Raw genomic sequence first — 27,263 nt, forward strand, 5'->3', positions numbered from 1 at the left:
ATGTTTCACTCTGCCTGTGGCCGCCAAAGTCTCTCACCTTACTGATTTTGGCAGGTGGTGGCTGTGGTGCTGGCTGTGCTGGGGTTGGGGTCGACTGTGCTGAAGGCTGAGATTGATGCTGAGGCTGAGGCTGTGGCTGGAGGCCATGGGTGGGGATCTGGTGAACCTGCCCTGGCGTTGTCACATTCACCATGTCATTAGTCTGCACCTCAATTTTGTAGCCAGGTGGCAAGAAGGTATTGAAGCCCATTATCAAGTCAGGGTGACCTTTGAAGAGCTGGGACACACGGCTGATCACTCCTGGAGTGTCAATACTGTAAAGGAAGAAGACAGAAAGGTCACAGATCTTGCAAGGGTCTTTCACTGGCAAGCCAGGAACCTCACACAATGGAACTTTCATTTCCATTCAAATTTTGATCTAGCCATCCCTAGCCTGCGACAAACCCAGGGAACAAGACAAAACCGCTTCTTACTCATATATTATTTAACTTGGCTGTAATGTAAGAACAATTTTATTTGTCCAAACAACACTAATTCAATGTGATTTGGTCACAAATCTGACCACTATGCAGCTACTGGTAAGCAGACAGCCAGATGAATTAGCTGTAAGGACTGAACCTGTGAACTCCCACTCTCTAAGCAGAGATTTGGCACATTTGAGGAGATCTGCTTGGAATCCAGAATGGGAAATACTGACCAACACTGCACTCCCAGAACCCTCCAACCAGCAGCATGGATGGAGCAAAGAGGAGGAAAAGGACTCTAGAGATTACAAAGGGATGGGTAATCTCCAAAGTGGAAAGCACTAACCATCTCTTGCCCACACTTCCCAAACACACTCACTCTCTCTAATCTAGTATGAGGAAAGCAGAATGTAAGTCATTACCTTTGAGACTTAAATTCCTTCATTATGTCCAGGAAATCATTGTAGACCTGAGGCTGACTACCAAACTGCAGTTTCACCTGGTCAAGATAGGACAGCGCATCCTCCACCTGAAGGCAAAATAAAGGAGTTAAAAATACACTAGCAGAGAAAAGTGAGCATCCACTCTTGTGCATGACCATGCACATTTGGAAAGGCAGCTGCCTACAGTAAGCCACTAAGAGTAAATTAATTAGCAGCATGATCATAACATTGGCTAGTTTATAATCAGTGCTACTTGACCATTTGACACACCCACATTTTAATGCTGGGCTCCCACTAGAAAGATCTTGGTACTTTTCTGTGATGATGCAATGTATGCATCAGCAGAAATAGTCAGAGTGAACACACTTAAAAGTTACCATTTCATCACTGGCTGTTAGTAAAAACTCAGAGCTGGACATGCACTATTTTTCTTACATTTGCTTGTGGAAATTATTATTAGTATTTAATATTATTAAATTGTTTGTGAAAATAAAGACAGAGGAGATTCCATGTATTGGTGCTGCATGGTACACACTTGCACTTTTTTTTTTCTTTTTAAATAAACATTTCAATTTGGCTCATAAGGATTTGGAAAATGCTAACTGTGGTTGTTAAAGCTGACGTATCCCAAATAGCAAGACCATCATGTGAAAACTTAATTTATATTTCTGAATGGTCCATGTACCAATATTTGATTTTCAGGAGGTGCAACAGTCCTCTGTGAGAATTCTGGGTCCTTACATCTGAAAGTCAGGCCACAACAAATACACTGCAAAAGCCATCTAACAACCCCCTATGTTCATTACCAGATTGCCTGGAGGTACAAAAGGACCTACATGCAATAGAAACCTTCTGGAATAATACCTGAGGCAGTCACTGGGAATTGCTCCTGTTCTATTGTATGGGAAATACTGAAGTTTAAATAAAATGGCAGAGCAAGAGTTTTTAATCCATATTTATCTAAAGCCATGAGAGGTTTTGCCATTGATTTCAAAGGAAGCAAAATCTGATCCCAGAACTTGTGGAAACTAGGTCCTCTGGAAAGTAAGTGTTCTGTTGCTCTGTTTACTGTTTTAATATGGGAGCAATGAAAGACACATCATTATGTTTTCCAAAAGAGAAGGGTAAAACAGAATCATGCACATGTGTTCTTACTACAGTTGATCTGAATTTAACCACTTCAATGTGTTATTTTTGGTGGGGGGAGGAAGTTAAGGGATTTTATTGCAAACAGTTTAAGAACAGAGCCTCGCTCTCTCCCAAGCACCTCCTCCATACCCATTCAGAAAAGCCACTAGATGCTGTGGTAGTTTAACCCTTTCACACATGGGCTGTGCATCAATGCTCCTTAGTCCCCCTTCTTTCCTCCCCAAACCGGTTGATGGGAATTCCAGCTTCCATTATTTCACTATAGTATTTGAAAAGAAAACGCACACATGGGGGTTGGGGGTAGAAGCAGTAGTCTTTGGTATACACAGCCTAAATTCCCTCCTTCATACTGAAATATTAGCTGTGTATAAGGCCAACCTTCGAGTCATGAACTCCATAAGATTAAAGGTGGGCTTCTATGGCTCATCAGGAAAGCTTTTAACAGGCAATCCGACTGGCTCTTCTAGGAAGCCGGCATTACATATGCAATAGCCAAACTTCTGGCACAGGCCTCAGAAACTGCTGCCTGCTCTGCAGCAGCATAACACAAACAGAAGTCACTCCCTTTAGCAATTTTATTGAATGAACATACAGTACTTCAATACGTACGGCTGATAGTCAATAAAATGTGATTTTTCCATTCATTTAGGCTGCTGCACAAATAAACTCACCACAGAGTTTACCAGGTCACAGGAATCAGGGGATCTGCTGATGAACATTGGTACAGCACAGACTATATGGGACTCTGTATTCCCCACATATAATGCTAGCACCAGGCTCCTTGGGCTTGTTCTGAACACCAGGCCAAGGACCAAGTCCCTACTCACACCAAGTTGTCCATATACCTAGCCTAACTGCCCTTCATTACAAAAACATTGTTACAAAACCAGCAACTATTACCTGAGATCTCTCTTCTGGTTAGATCAGATACCCGTGCAGATGGAACGACTATCGACCAAGCAGATGCTGCCTTTCAAAACACCCATTTTACAGAATGATAAATTGGAGCTTGGTGTTACCTTAAGCCTCTGGAACTGCTGCTGCCCCTGCACTGGTGCTGCTGGAGGGGCCGGGTGAGCATGACTCTGCACCACCTGGCTTCCATGAGGCTGCACTGGTGCAGTATGATGATGTCCACTATGGACGGTCGCTATAGCAGGCCCATGACTGCCTGAGCTCTGTGGCACAGCTGACACCTGGGAAGGAGAGAAAAGAAAGCAGCTGGGGGTTAGGGCTTTATCTGCTCTTGGAAATTTCCTACTGGAAAAAACTGTGTACATTAACAATTTGTGCTTCAGTAAAGACATGGACTTACACAGCACCTTTCACCAAGGAGCAACCAACCTCTCAGTACTGAAATGCAACCACTTCTGTGGTTATTGCAAAGCTAATTTAAAAGCAGCCTTGAGTCCTATCCCTGACTGCACAGATGCTGCGTGAACTTCATCTGGTGACTATCTGTAATATGGGTATGATAACCTTTACAGCTGTGCACTGTAGCTGTTTATAAATAATTGCTTCAGCATCTCTGGATGAAAAGTACAAAATACAATTTTGAATTGGCAGAATGTTACCAAGTCTGTACTTTCATCAGAGCACCAAGGCTAACAGCCTTATTCGTAAAATGCATTTTGGGCTCTTTAACCATGACCTGAAAAAAGAAAAAAAAATGGCTGGTGTCTTTCAACTTATTTCTGATTTACAAAGGTCTTGAAGATTTTTTTCAAAAGTATGAAAGAAGGGAACCCTCTCTCTGTTTATGATAGAAATTCAGGTCCTGTCCAGCCTTGAAGACTCTTTAACGACTGTAGAACTAGTGAAGTGACACCAGCCCAAGAGTCAGGAGTGAAAGTAGAGAAGGGGAAGAGATTTTCAGGAAGATTTGGACAAATTTATGAGTGGGATTGTATGATCAGGGTTGCTTGTGATGGTGGGGGGTGAGGTCAACAGCCCTGGGGCTCACTTCTGGTTTATGTCTTACGTTTCTAAAAAGGCTGGTGCTTCAGGGTTTCAGCCAGCTACTGGCAAGGGACAGAACGGATTCTCCGCCCCTGCCCTATGGATTCTGGCAGGATTTTTTTTATCTCCTTCCTCCGACACATCAGTGACGGCCTTGGTTGGCGATGGGACATTTGAGGGGTGGGCCAGTCTCTCTCAGCTGCTTGGCTAACTGGCTCTTGCTCACATGCTCAGGATCCAACTGACCACTGAATGTGGGGTCAGGAAGGAATTTTCCCCCAGGTCAGAATGGCAGTGACCATGGGGGTGTTTCACCCTCCTCTGCAGCATGTGGGTGCTAGTCACTTGCCAGGATTATCTGGGCATATCTCACTTAATCATTTCCCTGACATTTTGGGGGCCTCAGGCACCAGTGCACCTGGGTCCTTCCTATTCTCTGCCTGTGGCAACATAATAGTCTACTCTTCTGTAGGCTGTAATACTTTGATCTCATTTCTGTTGTTGTGGTTGGTGTGCGGGTAGGATTGTTGGCCTGTGACATACACAGGAGATCAAGCTAAATGATCTGGTAGTCCTTTTTGGCCTTAAACTCTGATTCTATGAGACAGAAACAAAACCAGAGTTTGAATCAATTAATGCCTATTTAATGGCACAATAACTAACATTTTGGATGAAGAAAGCCTTTGTTAAAGATTCAACACAGTAGCTCTTCAATTTAGGTGTTAGAGCTCTCATTTAACATCGTTTGGACCTCTCAGAGATCCTCCAACAAAAACCTGGGAAGACCCAAACTTGACGTTTACCTTTAGAAAAATAAATTAGGGAAGACATGCAGAACAAATTCTTTTAAACACACACTTTTCAGGCCTCCTTTATACATCATAAACAAGTTCAATTAAAAAATTCTTTAATGGAATACTTAGCTTGAATTTTTAAAAAATATGATTTAAAAGGCCTTAGTTTTCTAATAGAGCAACAAACAAACAAAAACAAAAAAGGTTTTTTGCTCCCCCATCCACATTTAGAAGATTCTTTTAAGAAGGCCTGAGAACAAATCTCAAACGTACCTGGGCCGCCTCTCCTGACCTCTATCCCCTCCTCTGAGTACATGCCTGCCTGCTACCTCTGCAGTTTGAGATTTGCTGCTATTGCTATTAGTAGTGAACATCCTTTTGTAGAGCCTGGGGTAGCGTGTGCACGAGTCGCTCCCCAGGTCAGAGCATGAGACAGGAAGTGCAATTGACCAACAACAAAACCATGGCATGGATTATATATAGAGTGCTGGCAAAAGCTAAGTAAACACCAAGAAAAATAAAGGACAAATATTTTCTCTCCAGTGTTTCATTTATAGAAATCTTAAATGCTGCTGTTAGAATAAGTAATACAAATTTTTCAGATGATGCGATTTTCAAATTGGCAATATTCCTTTAATAAGCACAAATAGTCAGGCTCTCAAAGGGAAGAGAGCCACCTAATGAACCACCCACATCACTTCCTGCTCCACCTGGATTTTCCTTGGAAGTCTCCCATCCAAGTATTGATCCAATTCAGTCTTGCTGCGTTTATGAGATGAAAAAATCATAGCAAAGGTTGAGTGGCTGCAAGACAAATTATCCTACTTACTGGCCTACTTCTGACTAGGGGAGATAATTCAGAGATCAGGATACAAGTGTCCCCAATTTACGCCTTACTCAACAAGGTACTTAAGCACATACCTAATTTTAAGGTTGTAATCAATTGCCACTAAAATATGTGGGATTTAAAGCAAGTGCTTAAAACCAGGCACGTGTTTAAGCATACTGCTAAATTCGGGTCTTCGTTTAAAAGGCCATTATTGGCAAAATAATAACTGCTGTCACATGTAGAATTCTACCATGGATTAATAAACAAGTGTCTTGCATTATATGGTCAATGCTATTCACACAACGAGACTGTGGATTATTCCCCTGGTGCACACTAAGTAACAAGCAGGTGTACCTGGTAGCTGGGAGTTACGGAGTACTGAATTCCAGTGGCAGACTGCATGGTCTCTGAAACCGCCTCATATACAGGAGGTGCTGGAGCAAGCACACGGTGCTGGTGTTGGAAAGCTTCTGTGCTGCTGGTGATACGTCTCTGCTGTGACGCATACACCGGTGACTCCTGCTCATCCAATCGCCGCTTCATTCTGAATTCATGCTCAGGGAAGCACTACAAAACCTGCTAAAACAGGTCAATTGATAAACATAAGTGATTAATCATTCTCCCTCAATGAATAGGATGCTGAGTTCATCAACAGGAGGCATAACAGAGGTAAGGCAAGTTTCTGGGCATCCATTTAACTTAATTATTTCTTAGATCATTTTTTTGAGGAACGAAGTGGGTTTGGAGTTAGGAATAATTATTTCAGGCTAAATAGTAAAATTGTAGTTTTTTAAATACAAGCCATTTTTAGAATTTAAAAATTCAGGTTAAAAGTAGAAGTTAATTTAGTTTGTTGAAGAAATTATCAAACAGAAGTATATTTCTAATTTGAACATCGTTAATATGTAGATTCTGAACAAAGCCATGTTTGCATACAACACAGACTAGAGAGGGTTGAGGAGTTTCTGGCAAGGGAAGTCCAAGTAACTTTTTCATTGTGGTGGTGAATCTTCTGTGGACAACTAAAGGCCTAACATGCTTACATTGTAAGTGTGAACCTCATATTATGTCAGTTGTGAAACTGCAGCAGCAACAGTCCAGGTAGGATGGTAGCCAGACCTGTGGGAAGGGTTTTCAGGAAGTAAAGTTTTGGGAGAGGGTTGGGGATTAAATTCTAATTAATTTAGGGGTCAAAATGAGGTCCTCTCAGATTTTACATACTAACAAAGTTATTAGTAAATCCCTAATAAGAAAAATCCTGCAGACTTGCTAGTAAATTTAGCTTTGATTCCACATCCCCTGCCCTAATAATTTTTTACGCAGCTCCCCAGTGTCATTACAGATCACCAATGTCACAAAGGGAAGCACAAACTGAAGTGGGGCTAAGTGCCAAAATTTGGCCCCAATATTTGCTCAGGACATCAGAAGACAATGATGAACAACCCCTCCCACAGCTCCCTCAAGATCTTCCTGCAACACGTACCCAAAAGGCGCACGCTTCTGCTCTAATCCAAATAGTGTTTCCTGAACTCACTCTAAATTTGTGTCACTCTTCTGCCCTTCCACCCCTTCAAATGCTGTAAATTCTTCACTTTAATTGCACCACCTCTCCTTTCCAGGCAGGGTATTTATTCAACTACTGCTGCCTTCTAGATGATGATAATTAATGTCATTCCTGAGACGTTATCTATTGGTCAGAGAGCATCGAAGCACATTCAGTTTCTCTCTCCAATCCAGCACCACATTCTAAGGAGTGAAACTCTTTCTCTCTCTGTGGTCTGGAATTCACCTGGGTCTTTCCAAAGCAAATATATAACCTTGTAAGTTTCAGTGTAATTAACTAACACAATTCATTGGTGGAAAGGAAGCAAACAGAAGTGGTCCCCCAGCAGATGTAACTGGGCTCACCCTTCTCCCCCCAAAAACACCCACAAACCAACAACCCTCACACCTCACTTCAAACATCAGCTTCCAAACAAATTCTAAACTGTGAAGTTATACTAACTCTTCAGTTTGAATGCTTAATTAGCCAACCAGATGAGCAACAGTGATCAAATTAATCAGTACATGTATGTATAACAAATATACGCACAACAAACTGTCTATTTATTGGCATCCATGTGTGTGTTCTTAGCATTGAAGAACGCTTTTGAAGGTACCGACTTCAATTGTGTAACTTATAATTGCTTTCCCTGGAGCCTCTTTTTTTGTTCACTAGTCCTTCTCTCTCCCTCTTGCAGGATCTCTTTTTTATTTGTTGAAATTGTGCTGTGACGCTTGCCCCTCTATCTCAGAAGAGAATCCCCCGTCAGGTACCTCACATCTATGTGAGGGGCCTTCTTCTATTGATCAATAAGCTCTGGAACGAGCAGGAGATTACTAAAACCTAATTCACAGGGTACTGGGCCTAGCAGACAACAGTGACATTTGGAGAACAGAAAGGCAAAAACCCAAGAGACACTGAGTTGATTTTCCTGGTTTTATCTGCTGTTTTTGGACTGGTCTCTGCAAATGACTCCAGCATCTGACCCATTATTTCATTTACTGTTACCCTCCTCGGGTTTAGAAACATTTTAGCTTTGTAAAAAGTTATTTTACAGTTAGCATAGCTGGAATCTAAATAAGTAAAACAGCAGAATTTGGCCAAGCATCTTCCATTTGATAGAAGTCCCATCTAGGATTTCAAATCAAGATGGTGACAATATGGGCATGCCGACACTACAAAATTAAGTCTACTTAAGCGGACATACAGCCATCGCAATAATTAAAGTGGTGTTTCACATCCGTACTACTCTCCTTCTGTCAGCGGCACACGTCCTCACCAGCAATGCTTCCACCAACTTAACTGTGTGAGGCATTGTCGGACACTGACAGCCCAAGCCCCACTGCCCCACATGGGGCTGGCTCACAGCTGGAACCCACCCCCACAGCTGACAGCCGACAGGTAAATAACGCAGCATCTAACCAGACACTGTCAACCTAAGCACTATGCCTCTCGCAGCAGTGGAGTTATTAAGTCCATGTAGTGGGTGACTTACATTGGTACGAGCTACATTTTAGTGTAAACGTTTACAGAGTTAGGTCGAGGTAAGCTGACTCACGTCAACCTCTCTCTGTAGTGTAGACCAGGAGTAAGTCAAGTCAAAGCAAAGCTTTGGTAGAGGTCACTCACAATGCGTGCTCAGGAATGCGGAGCAGCTGAGAGGTAAATCTCTATGTGTGCACTTAATATTTGTTCCCTCCTCTCCCATTACAATGTTACTCTCTAGGCTTAGTTCACTCCTTGCCCTTTTAACAGAGCAGTAGCACACCATTAGTATGGCAACCATCACAAAAGCACTTCCAACAGTTACAAAGTTAATGCTCTCTCTCCTCCCACTTCACCCCAACAAGCTGGGCATGAAACTTTTCAATCAAAATTCACACAGTTTGCACCCAAGTAAACCAGCTAAAATAGGCCTAATGTATAACCTGCATATGGGTATAATTCCACAAGATAGAAACCCTGAAGTGAAAGGTACAGTTGCAGACAATGTGCATGTCCTAATGAAGCTCTGCTCTTCGCCCAAAGAAACACATTCCACTTCTCACTTTTTTGCGGCTAGTCAAGGTTTAAAGTAGATGCTGAGCTGGCATGAAAGGCTGCGTAAGGACAAAACTGCTAGAAGAGTCTTGCTCTCTCGCCTGTCATGAGGATTACAATTCCACCTTGGGCTACAAGGGCAGCCTTTTCTTCCAAGGAGCAACTGAAGACCACTGGATATAGACTTACTACTGTCTCGCAGAGATGCATGGATGAGTTATCAGCTACATCTGCTGGCAAGGTTGGTCATCTGCTGGCAAGACTGGCTTAGTGGTCTAAACATCAAGTTTGGAATTCCTAGACTGCCTGCTAAAACAGTTTAAAATTCTTACAGGGTCAACTCAACCCTTTAGCTTCCCAAGGTAGACAATGCAGTTCCACACAGCATACTGTATGTGGATCTTCCAAATGGAAGCTTAAAGCCAGGCCCAGTTTGCTCTTAATTTTCACTAAGGATCCCAAAGCCATTTTTGCACAAATTACACCCAGGGGCTGCACATTATAGGCTAAACAGCTGCCTTGCACACCAGAGTAAACAGTAATTGAATGGCATTGTATTTAGACAAATTTTATCGTTCTCCTGTACATTCATTTACTGGGTGAGCAGTCCATCCAAACCTGGACCTCCTCGCTCTCTTAATGATAGGTAGTGGTGGTGAGGCTTTGGCACCTCCGCTCCCCTACAGGCACTATAGCTGCCTCTGCTCTCTAGTTGAATGCTTACTCATCATCTAATGTTACTATAAGGAAAGCATGAAACTGACAATAACCCAATTAGAACTCAGATGATGCAAGGCTTCCAAACTGTGGTACACCGGTGAAGAAAGTGAGTTTCCAAGAGAATACCAAAAGCCTCGTTTCTGTGATGGAAAGCCCCCATATTGTGGATTGGGATATACCATGCACACTCACTACCTGGGAGACTAGGACGCTTCATGTCTGAGAGCAGCTCTTAGCACTACACCCAAAGGCCACGTCCACAGATGCGCGAACCTTCACTCTCTGTAATGGTGAGCAAACGTGTGGACCAAACTCCAGATTGCTGCTTGTCAGTCTTCATCCACAAACATCTTCTTGGCCCAAGAAGTGACTATGCCCCATGAAATAAGCCTTCACTCAAAGGGGAAAAGGGGAGGCAAGGGAATCCATCTGTTAATTAAAGTCTCCTTAATGCACTTGAATAACCATTTTTCTATTAAAGACCTAGAGGCTTTGTTATCTTTTCTAGTCCCTTTGGAATCCATAAAAGGAATTCCCTTCCTTTGCATATGTCTTTAGCTGTATGCTAAGAGTGCTTCGATGCCCTCACCATGTTCAAGAGCAGTTATTTGTTTATATTTAAATTTAAAAATAGTCTATACAGGGCTCTACACACCATAATACAATATAATAAAATCCCAGCAGCATTACAATAATCATTTCAAACAGAAACTCTGCCAGCTAACGGGAGAGCTGAGTGTGATGCAGAATCTCCCTGGGGAAGGCAGAGCAAAAAAGCAGAAATTAAACAGTTACCCACCTATGAAAGTTTGAATTGACTCTGGGGACCAAAAGAAATGGATTCTGTTCGAAGTGCCCCCTCAATCCTTATGAAAAGTCAGAGTGTGTACCTACAACAAAGGGCAGGCAATTTCCTGACCCCTTCTGGCAGAGGTGGTAATCACCAACATAGCTATCCTTGATTCAGTTCTGTTCTTCTGGGTCTTTACGTGAGGAAAAAACATTTTGTGGAGGACAAATTTCCACTCTGGGACAATTGCTTCTTTACTGAGGAACTCTTGGATGAGAGGGAGGAACAAGAAAGATACAGCAGAAGGCCTGATCCATTCGTGGAGAAAAGCTTAAGATTCCTTGATCCAGGTGCATAGTTTTGGAAACTTACTGTTGCTCTCTGTCACAAACAAGTCATTGCCTGGGCAACCCACCCCAGAGATTGCAGACTAGATGGAAAACCTCAGTCCTGAGCAACAAATCCCTCCAATGGAATCTTTGGCAGCTCAGGCCATATGTTGAGGGGCCATGCCACATGGACCACTTTAGTGAACAACAAATTGTGTTCTGCCCAATGTATAACTGCAGCTTGAGACAGCTTTCCACTCCTAGTACCTCCTGCCTGGTGGCAACCCAGGCAACATCGTTTATCCTCATATCTGATCCTTGGAGACCAGCACACACTACTTTGACTGCTCTAAGTTCCAGCCAATTCACATGCAGAGATCTCTCCCAAGTGGGATGGATGGGACTGCAGGGCATCAGTCATTATCCCAAATCTTGAGGGCCTGAAGTGAGCTCCGCCTTCAAGTTTAGTCACATCTCTCCCACAGCTGCAGGGACTGCCTGAGCTCCAGGAGATGCTGGATCCTCATATGTAAGTCCCCATTCCTTTGGTCACCACTGTGAGAGCAGATGATGCATCAAAATGCTTCCTGACCCACAGAGCTAGATCAATTAAGGAAGACATCTTTTTGGCTCAGATGCTGGAGGATACTTGGACCTGCTCTGCTAAGTTGTCTTGCTATTAGTCTGTTTTCTGTGATGGGAGACCCATGCCTGCCACCATACTAAGGGCTAGTCTACTTAGTTAGGGCTAGTTAAAACTTACAGCGATACAGCTGTGCTGCTGTAAGAGAGCGTGTGTAGCCGCATGATGTTGATGGGAAAGAGCTCTCCCACCAACACAGCACTCTCCACACAAGTGCTTATGCCAGCAAAACTTATGTCGCTCATGGGGGTGTTTTTTTCACACCCATGAGTGACAAAAGTTTTGTTGGCATTAAGTGTTAGCGTAGGCAAGGCCTCACTCAGTTGCTGAGCTGGGATCAGGTTTTGCTTTTTTGTATTTGATCATAAATCTTAGCCACATCAAAAGAGTGGCTGATTCCTGGACAGCTTCCCTTGCTCCTAGCAAAGGGGAGACCCTTCTCCAGCCAAGCAGCCACCCACATATGGAAGAACATGATGTTTCCTCTCTGACTCTGCCACTGCTACACTCTTTGTGGAGATTGAGCCAATGCTAGGGGAAAAACCTATAACATTGCAAGAAGGTACAAAAGTTCACAAAGTAGCATACAGAAATCAGAGATCCTCTATTCTGCTGAGGGAGAGGGGCCGACTCAAGAGGTTCTGGCCAGCCATAATCTCTGGAGCGCTGGCCTGTACCAAGGCCTGGGTGGAGATCCTTCATTATGCCCATCAGTCTCTATTCTGAGAAGACAAATATGGTCTCTTGGGCTCTGGAATTACATTATTTTCATCACTGAGATCCTGCAGGCATGATCTAGTGCTTCCCCAAAGAACTTTTCACCATTAAAAGGGAGATGCAATGAGCTTCTGCTCTGTGGCAAATTCTTCCCTCCCTGAGCATTACTAGAAGACACTCCCATCCATAAAGTGAATGGTAAGGAAGGAAAGAAGATTGTGTGAACAAGATCAGGAAAGCATCATAGAGGAAATTGTAAATTTCCCAATTTCAGTCACACAAGTCCTTCAAAGGCAGTGACCCCTCCATAGGTGAGTACACTTCTTCGTTGACGATATGACTGTGGAGTCAATAATGGGTGGAATATCCCAGCACTTGTGCCATCTTTTAAGACAGCCTGTAAAATATATGAATTGCCTTGGGGAGGGTTGTTCTGGCATCTTTTTCTCTCCATGTACTTGTGAATGAGGAAAGCACACATGTTGTTTTGAGGATACATGTGTAATGGTTGTGACCCATTTAAGTATCTAGATAGAGTATCAAGGACTTGGAGATGAACATGTATCCCTAGACTGTCTCCTTTTTTTAAAGGAATGGGAGAGCTCGATATATTCCCAAACTCCAGGATTTCTTAGAAAAAAGTGTAACAAGGAACAGTTTAATACAGACTGATTTACCCAGTGACCCTCATGTCCTAATTCAAATTGCATGCAGCATATGTCTTTTCACAAGCTGTCTGAAGTTTTAACGTGTGTTCCTAAAGGTTTTTATACATTATAACTATAATATGTTCAATGCTGACAGTTCTGTTATGACTTTGGATTTTAAATGTTACAGACTGCACAGAACTGCACTAACTGAGGAGAAGGTCTACACTACAAACTTGCATCAGCACAGCTGCACTGATGGAGCTGGGCTCCTATGGAGGTTCTGGTGAAGACGCTCTAATCTGGTGAAGATGCTCTAATCTGACGTAAGAGAGCGCTCCTATTGTTTTAGTAACTCCACCTCCATGAGAGGCAGTAGCTATATGGGTGAGAGAAGCTCTCCCGCTAACATAGCACTGTCTCCATGGGGGGGCTAAGATCATATTGTTATGGGGTGTGAAAAATCCACATCGCTGAGCGATGTAGTTATACTGATGTAAGTGTAGTGTAGATCTGGTCTGTAGGAGGCTGGTCATCCTGATTTAATGAAAGGAGGGGAGAGAGAAAGAAAAGAGAGGAAGGTTTTACAATTGAGGAGAGGACCTGATATGGAGAGAAAACAAGTGGACCTTAGAAATACACACACACACACACACACACACACACACACACACACACACACACACACACACACACACACACACACACACACACACACACACACACACACACACACACACACACACACACACACACACACACACACACACACGACAAAAGAAAGAAGGACCTCAAAGGAAGTGTGGTGATGTAAAAGAGCAGAAATAAAAGGATCGTGGATGCAAAAAATGGTGGAGGGGGGAGAGGAAGAGAAAAGGATGAAAGAGGGACAGAAAAGTTTTGGGTTTGGTTTTGTTTTTTTGATGGAGACAGACATGGATAGGTTTTACTGAAAAAGTAAAACACCTTAAGTATTTTAGGCCCTTCTTCTCATTTAGGACATGAAAAGAGTGGTGGGTAGGGGCAGGGAAACAGCAGGAACCTTAGCTAGTGCCTGGAACTCAGAAGACACGGGCTCAATTTCCTGCTCCGCAACAGACTTCCTATGTGAACTTGGGCTAGTTACTTGATCTCTGCGCCTCAGTTCCCCATTTGCAAAATGGGAATAGCGGCACTGACCTACCTCACAAGAGTGTTGCTAGAACAAATATATACTGAAGACAGTGAGGCACTCACTGTGAGGCACCATGGAACTGGGGACCATATAAGTACCTAATATAGATACTGAAGAGGCTGTAAATGAACTCTCTGAAACATTCAGAAGAATTGACAGCAAGGCAGTTCATTGATTATACAGATATGGATCTTACCTTGGCCTCAGACTAGAGACAGCTAGGGCAATCTTAAACCCCATTCACCTCAACCCAGACATGAAAGGGGAGGGTAGAAAAAAAATTGTTGGTAGGACGATCATTTACACTTTGTCACAGCAGCAGCTGTTAATGATGGCCCCAACTCTGAAAATTCCATGGTAACTTGTGGGAACAAAAAGTGAATCAAAGTTTTACATAAGAAGTATATTTCCCCACCTCCATGGTGTCCAATTTCTACAAGAACATTTCTTCCATCATTAGTGGTCAGAATACCTAAGAACCAGGCAACGGGTAGGAAAAGGATAGAAGTGTGCAACCAAGACCTTATCCCCAGCCAGCCAGGACAGAGGAACACAGATTACAGGCCTATATTTTCTGTTCTGGCTTTAACAACCATAAAAGCTTTCCAATGATGGAGAAGACCAGAATTGCAATCTGGACAGAAAATTCATAAATCCTGGAAACCAGACTTGTGTGCCAATTTCAACATGACATTTCTCATTTCAAGACCTACATGTGTCACAAGACCTGTGCTGAGTGCTCCCTGACTGGCCTGACCATGGATATGACACATCACAACAGCAGGCAAAGGAAATTTGAAGAGATCTGTCCATTGCACATTGTAATCCAATGTGAAAAACATCCTGTATCTCTCTCCTCTTTACATACCGTCAGGAACTCCAGTCAGCCTAATATTTCTTAATTTGAGTTTTCCATAGTTTAGTGTCTGTGATATTTTGTTACAATGACACTGTGTTCATATGCAGTTCAAGGCAGAGACATTGCCAAATGTGCAGTTCTGCCAACATCTAATAATTTCAATGTCTTTAATATTATTCTTATATTTTTAATACTTGTCTCCAGTGTTAGCAGTAGACAATAGCCTCCACACTATTTCACTGAAAGCCACTATTTTACTAACTAAACCCAATGTTGTTTGGGAAGTCAGACCTGCACCTCTGTTCCAAGCAGAATCAGATTAGAGACAGCCAGGACTGTCCTTCCAGCTAGCAAAAACTAAATGTGTCTAATTTTTAATGAATCTATGTTTCATCTAGGTGTGTATGATCACACCCTTCCCTGAGTGCATGACAATAATCAACAAGTTTATTTTCACAACAGCCCCATTAAGTAGGAGAGTATTTATCCCCATTTGGATTGGAAGTTCACAGAGAAAGATTAGGTGACTTGGCCAGCGTCACACGGGAGCTTCTATGGCAGGGCTAGGAACTGAACTGCAATCTCATGAGATTCAATCCAGTGCCTTAACCACAAGATCAATAACACTGCACACACGCATCAAGGCCAACTGAAATCACTCACTGGGGAAGAAAAAAAACCAAAAAAAAAAAACCCAAAAAAACCCCCCACTTACCAGTGCCACTTTATCCTAAAGCCTCCTCTATGAAAGCTAAGATGGAGACTGAAGTGCCATCATCCATGCTGAGGGCATCTGGAATTCACAGATTTGCACTGGAAGGGCATGCAACAAATTGCCTCCAGCTAAGTTTCAGACTGTTCCTCAGTTCAACCAAAGGTGAGTTTTTTAGCATCTTGTTACACCAAAATCTTGTCAGTAGACACTCATTTAAGGTCGTACTCCTGTTTCCTTAAACATTTTTATTAATAAGAGCATTATTTAATAGTTTTCTGTTTTACTGAGTCAGTTTTCTTTTACACTTTACCTTTTAGTGTATTGAAATTTTCTCTAAATCCTTGCACACAGCGTCCACTGAATTCCAATCACACTCTTGAGGATATAACCATTTTCGAACAACACACCCATTTTCTAAATACATACCTTTTCCCATTCCATACTGCAGCCCTTATTATTGTCGAGTACCAGCTCTGCGATAGTTAAGGCTGAGAACTCATTTCTGCTGACTTCAAATCCTCTGAAATCCATATGCTTACTCATATTGTTTTGAAATTTAGTATGCCTCAAGGGGATTCAGGGTAGGGTTAGTGATCCAAATTTGGGGTCATTCAAGCAAGAAATTCTCAAGATATAGAACCCTGGCACTGGAGAGGGGGAAACATTTCTTAAAGTTGAAAGATTCTACTAACTTTTTTTGTGCAGACCTAAGGAATCAAACCGTGGCTCTGATCATGCCCACAATGGTCTCCATCACTCAACACTGATCCCAGCTAGTGCATGGCACCCACTAATCCTCTGGGAGCAAAATTAGGAACAGTATTCAAAACTGAGTTTGGGTCTCTAGATAGATGCATGCCTAATGCTTATGAGCCAAACAGATTAAACTGTTCATGTGCAGACAGAAAACCCAAGAGGGATGCTGGCCAATTACTAATACAGGATCTGAGGGGTTCAAGGGGATATATTTTGGCCATTAAACCTGCGCAACACCCAGCTCCTCGCAGAAATCTGAAAATGAAATGTAGGCATATTGCTAGAGGGTTTTTTGGTTTTTTTGGGGGAGAGGGGGAATACAATCTGAGTATATCATAAAATTAAGAAGGTGCTCAAGCTATTTTCAAAAAGAAAATAAATCCAGGATGGATAAAAATCAATTTAAAAAAAAAAAAATTTTAATTGGATTTTCTTGATTTAAATCAGATTTTTTTTAAAATCATCAATAAAATCCTGAATTTCTCTCTCATTTAAAAAACAACAGTTACAATTAAATATCATCAAAAACACACTAAAACTAGACTTGCGGTCTCATAAAAATGAATTAATGGCTCTAGTCTGTCCAGCCTAACTACCAGCTCTTGCATCTTGAAAGTTCTGGGCTTTCAGTTTCTGTTTCTCAGCAGACTAAAGTCACATGTGCAAAGAAAGACACAGGCTGGATAGGACTGTTGTTCTGTGCTTATGTGGTGGTGGAGCTGGGCCAAGCAAGGCAGAGGAGTTAGTTAAGACAGTGTCTTAAAAACAGAGAGACAAAGGACGGAGGCAGAGTAGGACGGAACAGTGGAATGGACTGGAAAGAAAAAGGGAAGACATTATTCAGTACACATACAGCTTCCTATATTCCCCCACACTTCTGCCACAGAAAAACTGTCATGGCTTCTGGGTGTAAGAGAAACCCTATCTGGGAATATTTTTAATAAATTCCTTCCCTGGATAAATAAGGAAAACGTGTCAAGCGTAAGCAGTGCAAGAAGGAGATGAAGGGCCTAGTTGCAAGAATGAAACATCATAATGAAAACTGCTTATTGGGAGAAAATGATGTGGATGAAGATGTGGATATGTCTGAAGAACCATGTGGATCAACAGGTTAGTAACTTAAATAATTCACTTTGCAATGCATCATTCTTCAAGACTCTCTCTATGCCTTTTAGTATAAGTGTGATTTAACAAGTAAATTCCAAAGCTGTTTACTATGTTGGAGGTTGCTAGAAAAAAAAGTTTAGTGTAGTAATCCTTATGGCTTGTTTAATTAGTTAACTAGGTTTAGAATCTATCACCCAAGTATACGATACAGAAAGCTGCAATAAGAGAAATCTAGTTGCCACTGGGTGTCATTTTCTTATTTTATATTACATAATACTTGCCCCTTATTTTGGAACATCATGAAGATGTCATGAAGAAATGGAAGAATGCTCGTTAATAACATGGCTGCAGTGCCCATTTAATGCACCTTTTAGCCAAAGACTTAAGTACGTCTTCTCCAGGAATAAAAGAAAATGTTGTTGAAATCGCAAAACACTTCCATAACAATCATTTCGTTTCAGCTTCACTGAAGAGAGCAGGAGGATCCAAACTCATTTTCCCTGTTCAACGGAATTCTGTGGTTGATTGTTATGAACAATTTATTAAGAACTGGCCTATTTTCATAAAACTTTGTGAAGAAACCCGTGGATAAAATAGATGGAAATATCTCATCCAAACTACGTTGCATTAAAGAGGAATGTAAAGGGTATGTTCAGTATACCGACGCCTATATCCATGGCCTTAAACAAACTTCAGAGAAATTGTTGCTGTATTACCGATGCTGTCAAAATTTGGAAGGCACTTCAAGAGACATTGAAGAAAGAAATACCTCCCCAGAAAGTTAAACTGCAGGCAATAAAGAAGTGAATGGATCAAGCACTAACTCCACCTCATTTTCTTGCGAACATTCTCGACCCCAGATATAAAAGTAGATGCCCAACTTCTGAAGATGATGATGCTGCGATGGCACAGGCATCTCAAAATCACTCCTGAGTTATGCCAGTCATAATAGATTTCAGGGCTGGAGCGGAACCACTTAAACAGTACATGTTTACTGATGATGTTTTGAACAAACAATTCCACCTGAATTGGTGGAAATCATTAGCCAGGCACCTTGAAACAGAGTTCCTTCAGATGCTAAGTCAACTTTTCAGAGCAGTAGCTTCCTCTCTCTGCAGGCACAGAGAGAATATTGTCATCATTTGGTATTATTCACTCAAAGCTAAGAAATCGACTGGGAGTTGAAAAAGCAGGAAAACTCGTATTTCTGTTTCAGTCTATGAATAAAAATGACAGTGGAAGTGAGGAAGATGAGAGCTAGTTGTAGAAGTTTTAAGGATAGCGTACGTTTAGTGTTGTGATGACTTGTCTGTTAAGAGTTAATTAACATTGAAAATTTTTTTTAAAAAAGTTTAAAGGACAGCCATCAGCTGGCAACTCAGGAGACTGCTGCAATTGCAAAACATTTATGTAACATTTAAGATTTAGTTTAATAAAATATAAGCGCAATTGTGTTTGTGTGTGTGATTTAGTTCTTACCATTCCTAATGTACTGCTGCTGCATCTGCAGCTTGACACAGGTAATGAGTATTATGTACTATTTCCTAAATTAATAAAAATCAAGTTATCTAAAAAATTACACAAAGCATACCCTCCTAGATGTTGTAAAATGCTGTACTGAGTTGTAAATTAACATGTTTTAGTGATCAGATTTGCACCATTGTTTAAGAAATGTATGAAGAAGTATCAGTGGGAAACTTGATTTAAATCAATGATTTTCTCTTGGTGATTTAAATCAGTGATTTAAATTGCCTTGATTTAAATCAATCAACCCTGTAAATTATGTGTGAAAATGCTTGCTGGGGAGGAGGAGAATTCAGGGTTATCAGGAGGGGAATACGTGGGGACAGGAGGTAGGTGAGGGATGCTAGGAGGGCTGACATGGAGATGGATGTGTGGTGAACCTGTCACCCCACATACTCCCCTTCTATGCGTATGTCAGAATCTGGGGGCATCTGACTCTCCAGGGGGACCTGAGCCCCTCTCCCTGCCCCTCATACAAGCCAGAATCTGGGGAGCCCTCTTCACTCTGAAGAGATCTGAGATTCTCTCTGCCCCTCCACCCCCATATGAGCAGGCATCTGAGGAAGCCGTGTCTTCTGGGTGGGGACCTGAAGCCACGCAGGCTGGGGGCATGGACCCAGAACACACTGCAAGATTGGGGGGTAGGAGCTGAGGGGCATGCTTGATGCATATTACTGACACTAGGGAGAGGGAATGAACACCCACGCAGATGAAAGATGGAGTTCACAAATCTCAGAGCTATTGTTTCAGGCTGTATTTACCTCCATGGGTTGTTCTCATTACGATGGGAACATCAAATTAAAATGAATTGGCCACTTCACACCTTTCTGGGCCTCCTATATGGCAAATAGATGTGTAGAGCCTCTTCCAAATTACTTCTCCTCCTTGTACCTCAATTTCCAACACTGTACAATGATGTTTCCCTCCTTGATGAAGCGCTTTGAGATCTACTGATGAAAACACTATAGAATATCATCATCTGGCCACAAAAGCATTTCAACAGCAAACCTACATGGTGACAACTGCCTAAACGACCATTAGTTCCCATAGCTTTTCTGCTTGTTAAAACAAAAACAAAAAACTAGAACATTCACTCACATAAAGCTTCATTACCAAGTTAAGGTTGCCTGGTCGTCGTATCTTGTGCACTGCTGTTCCAGAATGCTGAACTGAGCAAAGCTCAAATCTTCTTAAAACCAGGAAATAAAGAGTTAAGGTACAGGCCCATGCAACCCTAACTTTGTCTTCTTTTGGCAATGCCTAAATACGTCCACAGTAGAGACAAGGAGGGTGAAGTAATATCTTTTATTGGGCCAGGTTCTGTTGGTGAGAGAGACAAGCTTTCGAGCTTACACTGAGCTTGTCTCTCTCACCAACAGAAACTGGTCCAATTAAAGATATTACCTCACCCATCATGTCTCTCTAATATCCTGGGACCAACACAGCTACAACACCACAGCACACAATCAGTATGTCCATATCACACATACACTGCCTTTGCACTGTCCTGAACAGGAGCTACCTACACTACACCTGCCCTACACTCAAACACTTTGCCTGCTCCACAGAAAGACCACAACATCCGTTAAAATTTACAACTCCTCCAACTGTTTTACCTTTATGCCACTGAACACTATTCACTTACCCTCATTAAACCTATAGATCACGCCAGTCTCCCACCTAACAGATGACAATCCCCATGGCAAGAAGACTCCAGTGCCCTCCTACTGACAACTATACAACACAGTGACAAAATAAAGCATACTGGATTTCTCAAGGTACACATGCGCCTCTTTCCTTTGATCACACACAAAGGGTTTAGGGAGAGGGGCTCACACCCCTTCAAATTGCTTCATATCACAATCACAGCTCTGCAAAACTGCTCCAACTAATGAAATTCTTCCACAATTCAATACAGCTACACCTAACAGAGAGAGAATAGATGCAGATAATTCCCAGCGGCTATTGCCAGACACAGGGGAGCTGAGCTAAGATTGCACTGGCATGCATGTACCTTAATTCTTCATTTTCTGAAGTTAGACTTTTGCTGAACTCAACAGTCTGAAAGAGCACAAGATTCCACCAGGCAACCTTAACTCTGTACTAATGAAGGTTTTGCTCAGTGAATTTCACCTAGAACTGACAGGTCGCTAGTGCTCACCAAATCCACACCTTAACTAACCAGAGGGAGTACCTTGAACACCCAGGTATACCCTGCTTCAACAGAAGAGTGCACTGGGCTACAAAACAGATAATGGTTGGCACACAGAGGCAGAGACCCCAAATCAAACCTGGGCCTGGGCCTCCAGCACAGTAGTGCAGACCATAACCACAATGCCACCTCACAAGTCTATTTAATTAGATATTCATTTATAGGTGCTTCATTGTACATAATGTGCTTTTAAATAAGTTTGTTCACTTAATGGGTACTTAGACACTAAACAAGCCATAGTTGACAAATTGATTTAAAGCCTATATTATTAAATTTCTTTGACCCCCTTCAAGTTAGTAATGTGCCTAACACAGCTCTAGATTGCAATTTTTCAGAAAGAGTTGGTAATTAAAATGCTTACACATTCCTGACACTCACTTTTGGTCACTCAAGCAGCTGCAACTTAAACGGCAAGTATTTATCGGTTTTACAGTTTCAGTGGTTCAAATAAAATATCTTGCTCTGACACAGCAGACATATGTTAAGCAGCTACCACTTTATATTGATGCATGCACTGATGTAAAGGTTCAAAAAAGAACTAGGTAAGTTCCTGAAGGATAGGTCCATCAATGGCTATTAGCCAGAATAGGCAGGGACTGCTGTTTGTCAGAGGCTGGGAATGGCCGATGGGATGGGTCACTTGATAACTACTTGTTCTATTCATTCCCTCTAAAGCACCTGGCATTGGCTACTATTGGAAGACAGGATACTGGGCTACATGGACCATTGGTCTGAACCTGTATGGCTGTTCTCATGTTATGATGTTCTTATGATGTAATATCTGTATAGGCAATACTATTAAAAAAACCACCTCTTTATTCTGGATTTCATTGGCCAAGATTCAAGGCAAGCATAGCATTTGACAAGACAGATACAAAATGTATTAGTGCTTCTACAACAGGGCTTCTCAAACTTTATTTGTTGGGACGCCCTTTGAAAATATTTCAGGCTGTGGTGACCATTCCAAAAAAAGTGAGGACATCCCATGTTCATGCCATCCTTACCAGCATGCCTTGGGGCTGACAGTTCACGACCCCTCCCCCATAATAACCTCACAACCCCCAGTTTGAGAACCCCTCTTCTACAATATATGAGAACACCACTACCAGTTATCTACAACCCCAGGTAAATCAATACATTGTATTGGGGTTTTACAATAAGCAATGGGGTAAAAAAAACCTAAACATATTGGAATTGAAACACTCAGTGCAGACCACTGATAAGTTTAAAGACTGTGGGGAGCATACTTGTAGGGAAGGATGCCAGTTCTTGATTAAACTATTTTAAAAATTAATATTACTAGCAGAATACTATCGGAGTAATTCTCACTCATACCTGCCTATATGTTATTCTGCACAGGATTCTTATGCATAGCTGTGCAGTATTTATATCTAAAAACTGCAACGGTCATTTGATTGCTTTTGAAAGAACTCCTATCTGGAAACTTGTCCGTCCCGCCCCTTCAGACTGGGCATAAAGAGTGAAACCAGCATAGGTCAGTTACTCATAAATGATGCTGTGTCCAAAACCAAAAAGGAGCAGCAGCATAAGACACAGAGGTACCTAACCACATATATTTAATTATTGTTAGGAAGTATGGGAAACGTAAAATATTGTTTTTAATTTAAAAACCACACTTTCTACAGGAAATACTCAAAACAGTTACTGTACACCAAGGATAGTCAATAGGTGGACCATAGGCCAAATCTGGACCACGAGACATTTTCGTAACAGACCCCCAAATTTTTTTATTTACTTATTTTAATTACTATTTTCTCTGGAGTCTGGACCTTGGCTATACCTTGACCAATAAATTTGGACCTTGACAAAAAATAATTGACTACCCCTCCAATACCTGATTAATATGTCATGAACGAAGGGAGCTGAAGGAAGAAATCTGAAGATTTTAATTAAGTTTATGAAAAACCTGCAGAAACCCCATTAATATCACTTTCAGTTGCTCATCCATACTAAAACTCAGTTCAGTTTATTTCCACACCTCAAACATATTTTATTTAGCTCTTGTTCCTTTGTATTTGTAAACAATAAGCAATGTACAGCAAGGAATCAAATGAGAGTAATGTACTAAAAGGCAGTTTGTATTTTTTTTTAATCTGTAAATACCTGAAGTTTCTGATTACCATAGAAATGCACATCATTAAAAAGAGATTTAAATTCTCCAAATCTAAGTATTACACACCAGATAATTTTACAAGAACCCATAAATATTCTGTAGTAACTATGCCCATTTTCCTGCAGTTCAGCATCCTTACTCTGCTTGCCTGATTATCGCCTAGCTGGCTCTGCACATGCATGGAGCATTTGAGGACAGGCTACACTGGCAAAAGAGGCTGATGATTAATGCAGAAACTACAGCCATACTATACCCTGTGAAGTGATTGGTTGCCCCTCCCCCGTGATAACTGACTTTGCAGTATAAGGGACCACTGAACAGTCTTTTCCCACTGCCCCCAAAATGCAGAACACCTCCTCATCCCAGCCCCGAACTTCACCTCGATGCCCTTAAATAACCCTAGCGAGCCGGCAGGAGCCCCAGTGGACAACACAGGCTGTGTTACACAGCTCTAAGTGGGCTGGAGGTATGGATGTGCTCTGGACACCTTCAGGCACACATCTCGGGCACGTGGAAGGCAGGGGGTCCCCAGGACACTGGCCTTTGCTGACCCAGCTTCCATCAGTCAGTTACCAAATGCTTAGCGTCCAGTAACCCACCCTGCAAAAAGCTAAAGGAAGGAGACCCTCCAGCACCGCTGCCTCCCTACAGCGAGCAAATCCAGTCGGCTATTCCGGAGCGTTTGGAACGGGATACAACCGAGGAAAACGGCCAGAAACGTGCCACCGCGGCGTGGCTCAGCACTGCTCCGTGCAACTAGCCGAGGCAGTGACTAACCAGGAGGCAGTGCACGCACTCGCCGTGGGTCCTCAGTAAGAGACGGCAGGGGTGTTGGACGCAAAGGACCCGCTAACTGCGAGTCTCCGGTAAGGGATCAGAGCCGAAATGCAACGCCCCCCTAAGGGAAGAAGGCTGTGCGCAATCCCTCCAGGACCGGCGTGAACGGAGAAGGGGAGTGGGACGAGAAGGCAGTGTGCAGTGTACCGGGGAAGGCGGCGTCCCCAGAGGTGGAGCCTGTGTGCAATGCTCCCATTGACGGACGGGCGCGGGGGAGGAGGCTGTGTCCCATCCGCCCGGCACGGGGTCAGCAGCAGAGAAGGGGGAGTGGGAGGAGCCCCCGTGCAATACAGCGGGGAAGGCGGTGGCCCCGGAGGTGGAGCCTGTGTGGAACGCGTCCAGTTAATACCGAGAGGCCGGGGGCGGGGCCCGTGTGCAATGCACTCGGTACCGGGGGGCGGGAGGGGGGGGTGAGCCCGGTAAGGGAACGAGCGTGGCGGGCTGAATGCGATGCAGCCCGCCGGCTCCCCGAGTGCGGCTTATGGGCCATGCACTCGGTTCTTGGGGGAAAAGAGTTTGTCGCGGAAAGGGAGGCGGGCCCACGTCCGCCGCACCGAGTGCCCGGCGAAAGGGGCGGCTGTGCGTGCAATGCGGGCGATCCGAAGCGAAGGAAAGGGCCGAGGAGCTCCGCTCCGCTAAGCCAGAGCCCGGGAAGACAACCCGACCAGGACGGAGGCTGGGGGTGGCTCCTAATGCGCTGCGCTCGCCGAGGGAGGGAAGGGGAGGGGACCGACCCCTGTGCGCTACGCGCCCGGTGCTGCCCGTGCCCGGCGCAGCCCTCTCACGGCGGGGCGGGAAAGGGCCGTCCCTCCCGGCACAGGCTCAGCATGGGAGGCTGTGCTCGCTCCGCTCCCCTCCCCCGGTGGTGCCCGAAGCGCGCGAGCCACCGGCGCGAGTCCCCGCCCCGTACGGAGAGCGAGAAGGGAAGGGAGCGACCCGCCCCCCACGGCGCCCGGCGGGACTGTCACACCGCCCGACCCCTCGGCGCTCACCTCAAAGCCGCCCCTGCGCCCAGGGGATCTCGCCCCGCCGGTGGCTGTCCGGGCCTCTTCTCCTCACGCGGGGGCGGCTCGCGGGCCCCTCCTCCCGCCTCTGGCGGGGTCGGCGGCGACTGCTCCCAGCCCGGCTCCGGGCCCCGGCAGCTGCTCGAGAGGGACGGTCCCTGGCGGGGTCGGGCTGTGGGAGGGCGCCCCGGCCCCAGCGGTTGCTCCGGGCGGGGTGGGGGGTCCCCGGGCCCCTCCTCCTCCTCTTGCCGGCGGGGGCGGCGGCTGCTCGGCCCGGGCAGTGGAGGGGGGGTGAGGGCCGGCGGGGCCTGGGCGGATACCAGGGACGGTCGGCCCCGGTGAGGGGGAGTAAGATGGAGTAACCGTCTATCGGCGGCGGCCGCCGGAGCGCTGCCCGCTTCTCTGTTCCCCGGGAAATCCCGCCCCTCCCCGGCCCGGGGGGAGTCCCCCGCGGTCTCACTGGGTACGTCGCTTGCCACTCAGCACGTCTACCAATCATAGCACAGTGCCCGCCCCCCTCCTCCGCCCCCATTGGACACTACCCCCAGGAAGGGGATGTGAAGGGGGGACGGAGGAAAAATGTCCGTATAGGAAACAAGCCCCGCCCAGTCCCTCCTCCAGTCCCTTGTCATTGGATGCCGCCTACAGGAACCGATCAACGACTGGAGGAGGTGCATGTCACTCAAACCTAGACTTCCCCCTATCTCAGGCTCCGCCCCGGGATACTAGGAAGCTCCGCCCCCTCTCTAGGGAGCCCTTTTGTGGAATGTTTACATCTGCAAGTGGATCCAGATTCGCGCCCCTGCAAAATCCGCCCACGATCTGGGGGCAGCAGCTAGTGCATGGGGTGCACTTGCGTGTTCTGTACCTGCTGCACCCCTGTTGCTTCAGCGTGTGGTCCCAGCACGTGCACTAACGCTGTACAATGCACGGGTGCAACAAGCTGCAGCAGCACGGGCGCCAGTTCTGTACAACTCCCCATCCCAACACAGCAGCGGTATGCCCAGTATCACTAACGCACGATGCATGGCTGCAGCAAGCTTCAGCCGCACGGCCAGTGGCCCTGTTTAATACACGCAGCCCCCAAGCTCCAGCTACTATGCGCTCGCACTAAGAATGCATGAATGCAACAAGTTGCATGAGGTCAATCATACCTCCCAGTTTCAAGATTATCTCGGAAGTATTTATCCGCCTGCCTACTATTTAAACTGGGATGAAACCTCTTGGATATCATCCTCCAGGAAGCAAGGTATTTAGTTTCTTTCTACTCCAGTTTTAAACTTGCAGCAACTTTACAGGAGGTAACAAGTGAAACATATACCAAAAGAACACCTTTAAAAAAAACCACACAAAAACTGTATTGGATTGTAGCATTAAACCACACGCCCTGGATTTGGAATCCAGACTCAAAGAACTGCCGGTAACCTATTGAGCACATTTTGGATCAGAGCTACTCCAAAGGGTAGTAGATGTGGAAGACAGGTTTCTATTCAAATTTAAAGTTCAGCTATGTTTTTACATTCACATGGAAGAAAAAGCTACCATGGGATTAAAGAGGTGTATTTTTTCTCTAGTCTGAAATCTTTTTCATCTAAATTTCAACAAGAAGGCATTACGTTTCTCAAAGGACAGAGAGGCCCATAAGGCAAACACCACCACAAATTAAAGTGTGTATTTTTTACAGAAAGCACAATGAATTTACATGACCCCATTGCTAATTAACTGAGACGGGAATCCAAGTCTTAGATCACTGTTAGCCACTATGGTGACTTTGCTTTATTAATTCAACATAGGAGTTTCTGTGTATTTCCATCATTGCTGACTGGCAGAGCATTGACCAACTGCCCTAGAGGTTTCTGGAAGCCAGCAACATG

At 44.1% G+C, this 27,263-nt stretch overlaps 1 protein-coding gene across 2 annotated transcripts in view; it reads right to left on the reverse strand.

Moving 5' to 3' along the window:
- SIN3A (SIN3 transcription regulator family member A) overlaps positions 1–25,818 on the reverse strand; it is a 59,270-nt gene extending 33,452 nt beyond the window's left edge. The window contains exons 1-5 of one of the 2 annotated variants that reach the window (XM_067534586.1): positions 25,378–25,818; positions 5,993–6,214; positions 3,076–3,252; positions 887–993; positions 38–314 (exon numbers count right to left, since the gene is read on the reverse strand). In XM_067534586.1, coding sequence (XP_067390687.1) covers positions 38–314; positions 887–993; positions 3,076–3,252; positions 5,993–6,181 — 750 coding nt within the window. In that variant the 5' untranslated portion in view covers positions 6,182–6,214; positions 25,378–25,818. Of the gene's footprint in view, positions 1–37; positions 315–886; positions 994–3,075; positions 3,253–5,992; positions 6,218–25,377 lie in introns of both variants that reach the window. The other variant, XM_067534585.1, reaches the window with a different exon arrangement.
- Positions 25,819–27,263: the final 1,445 nt, after the last annotated feature.

This window comes from Emydura macquarii, unplaced genomic scaffold, assembly GCF_026122565.2.
Source record: "Emydura macquarii macquarii isolate MOO-44397 ecotype Brisbane River unplaced genomic scaffold, CSIRO-AGI_Emac_v2 contig_3451, whole genome shotgun sequence".
Taxonomy (NCBI): Eukaryota; Metazoa; Chordata; order Testudines; family Chelidae; genus Emydura; species Emydura macquarii.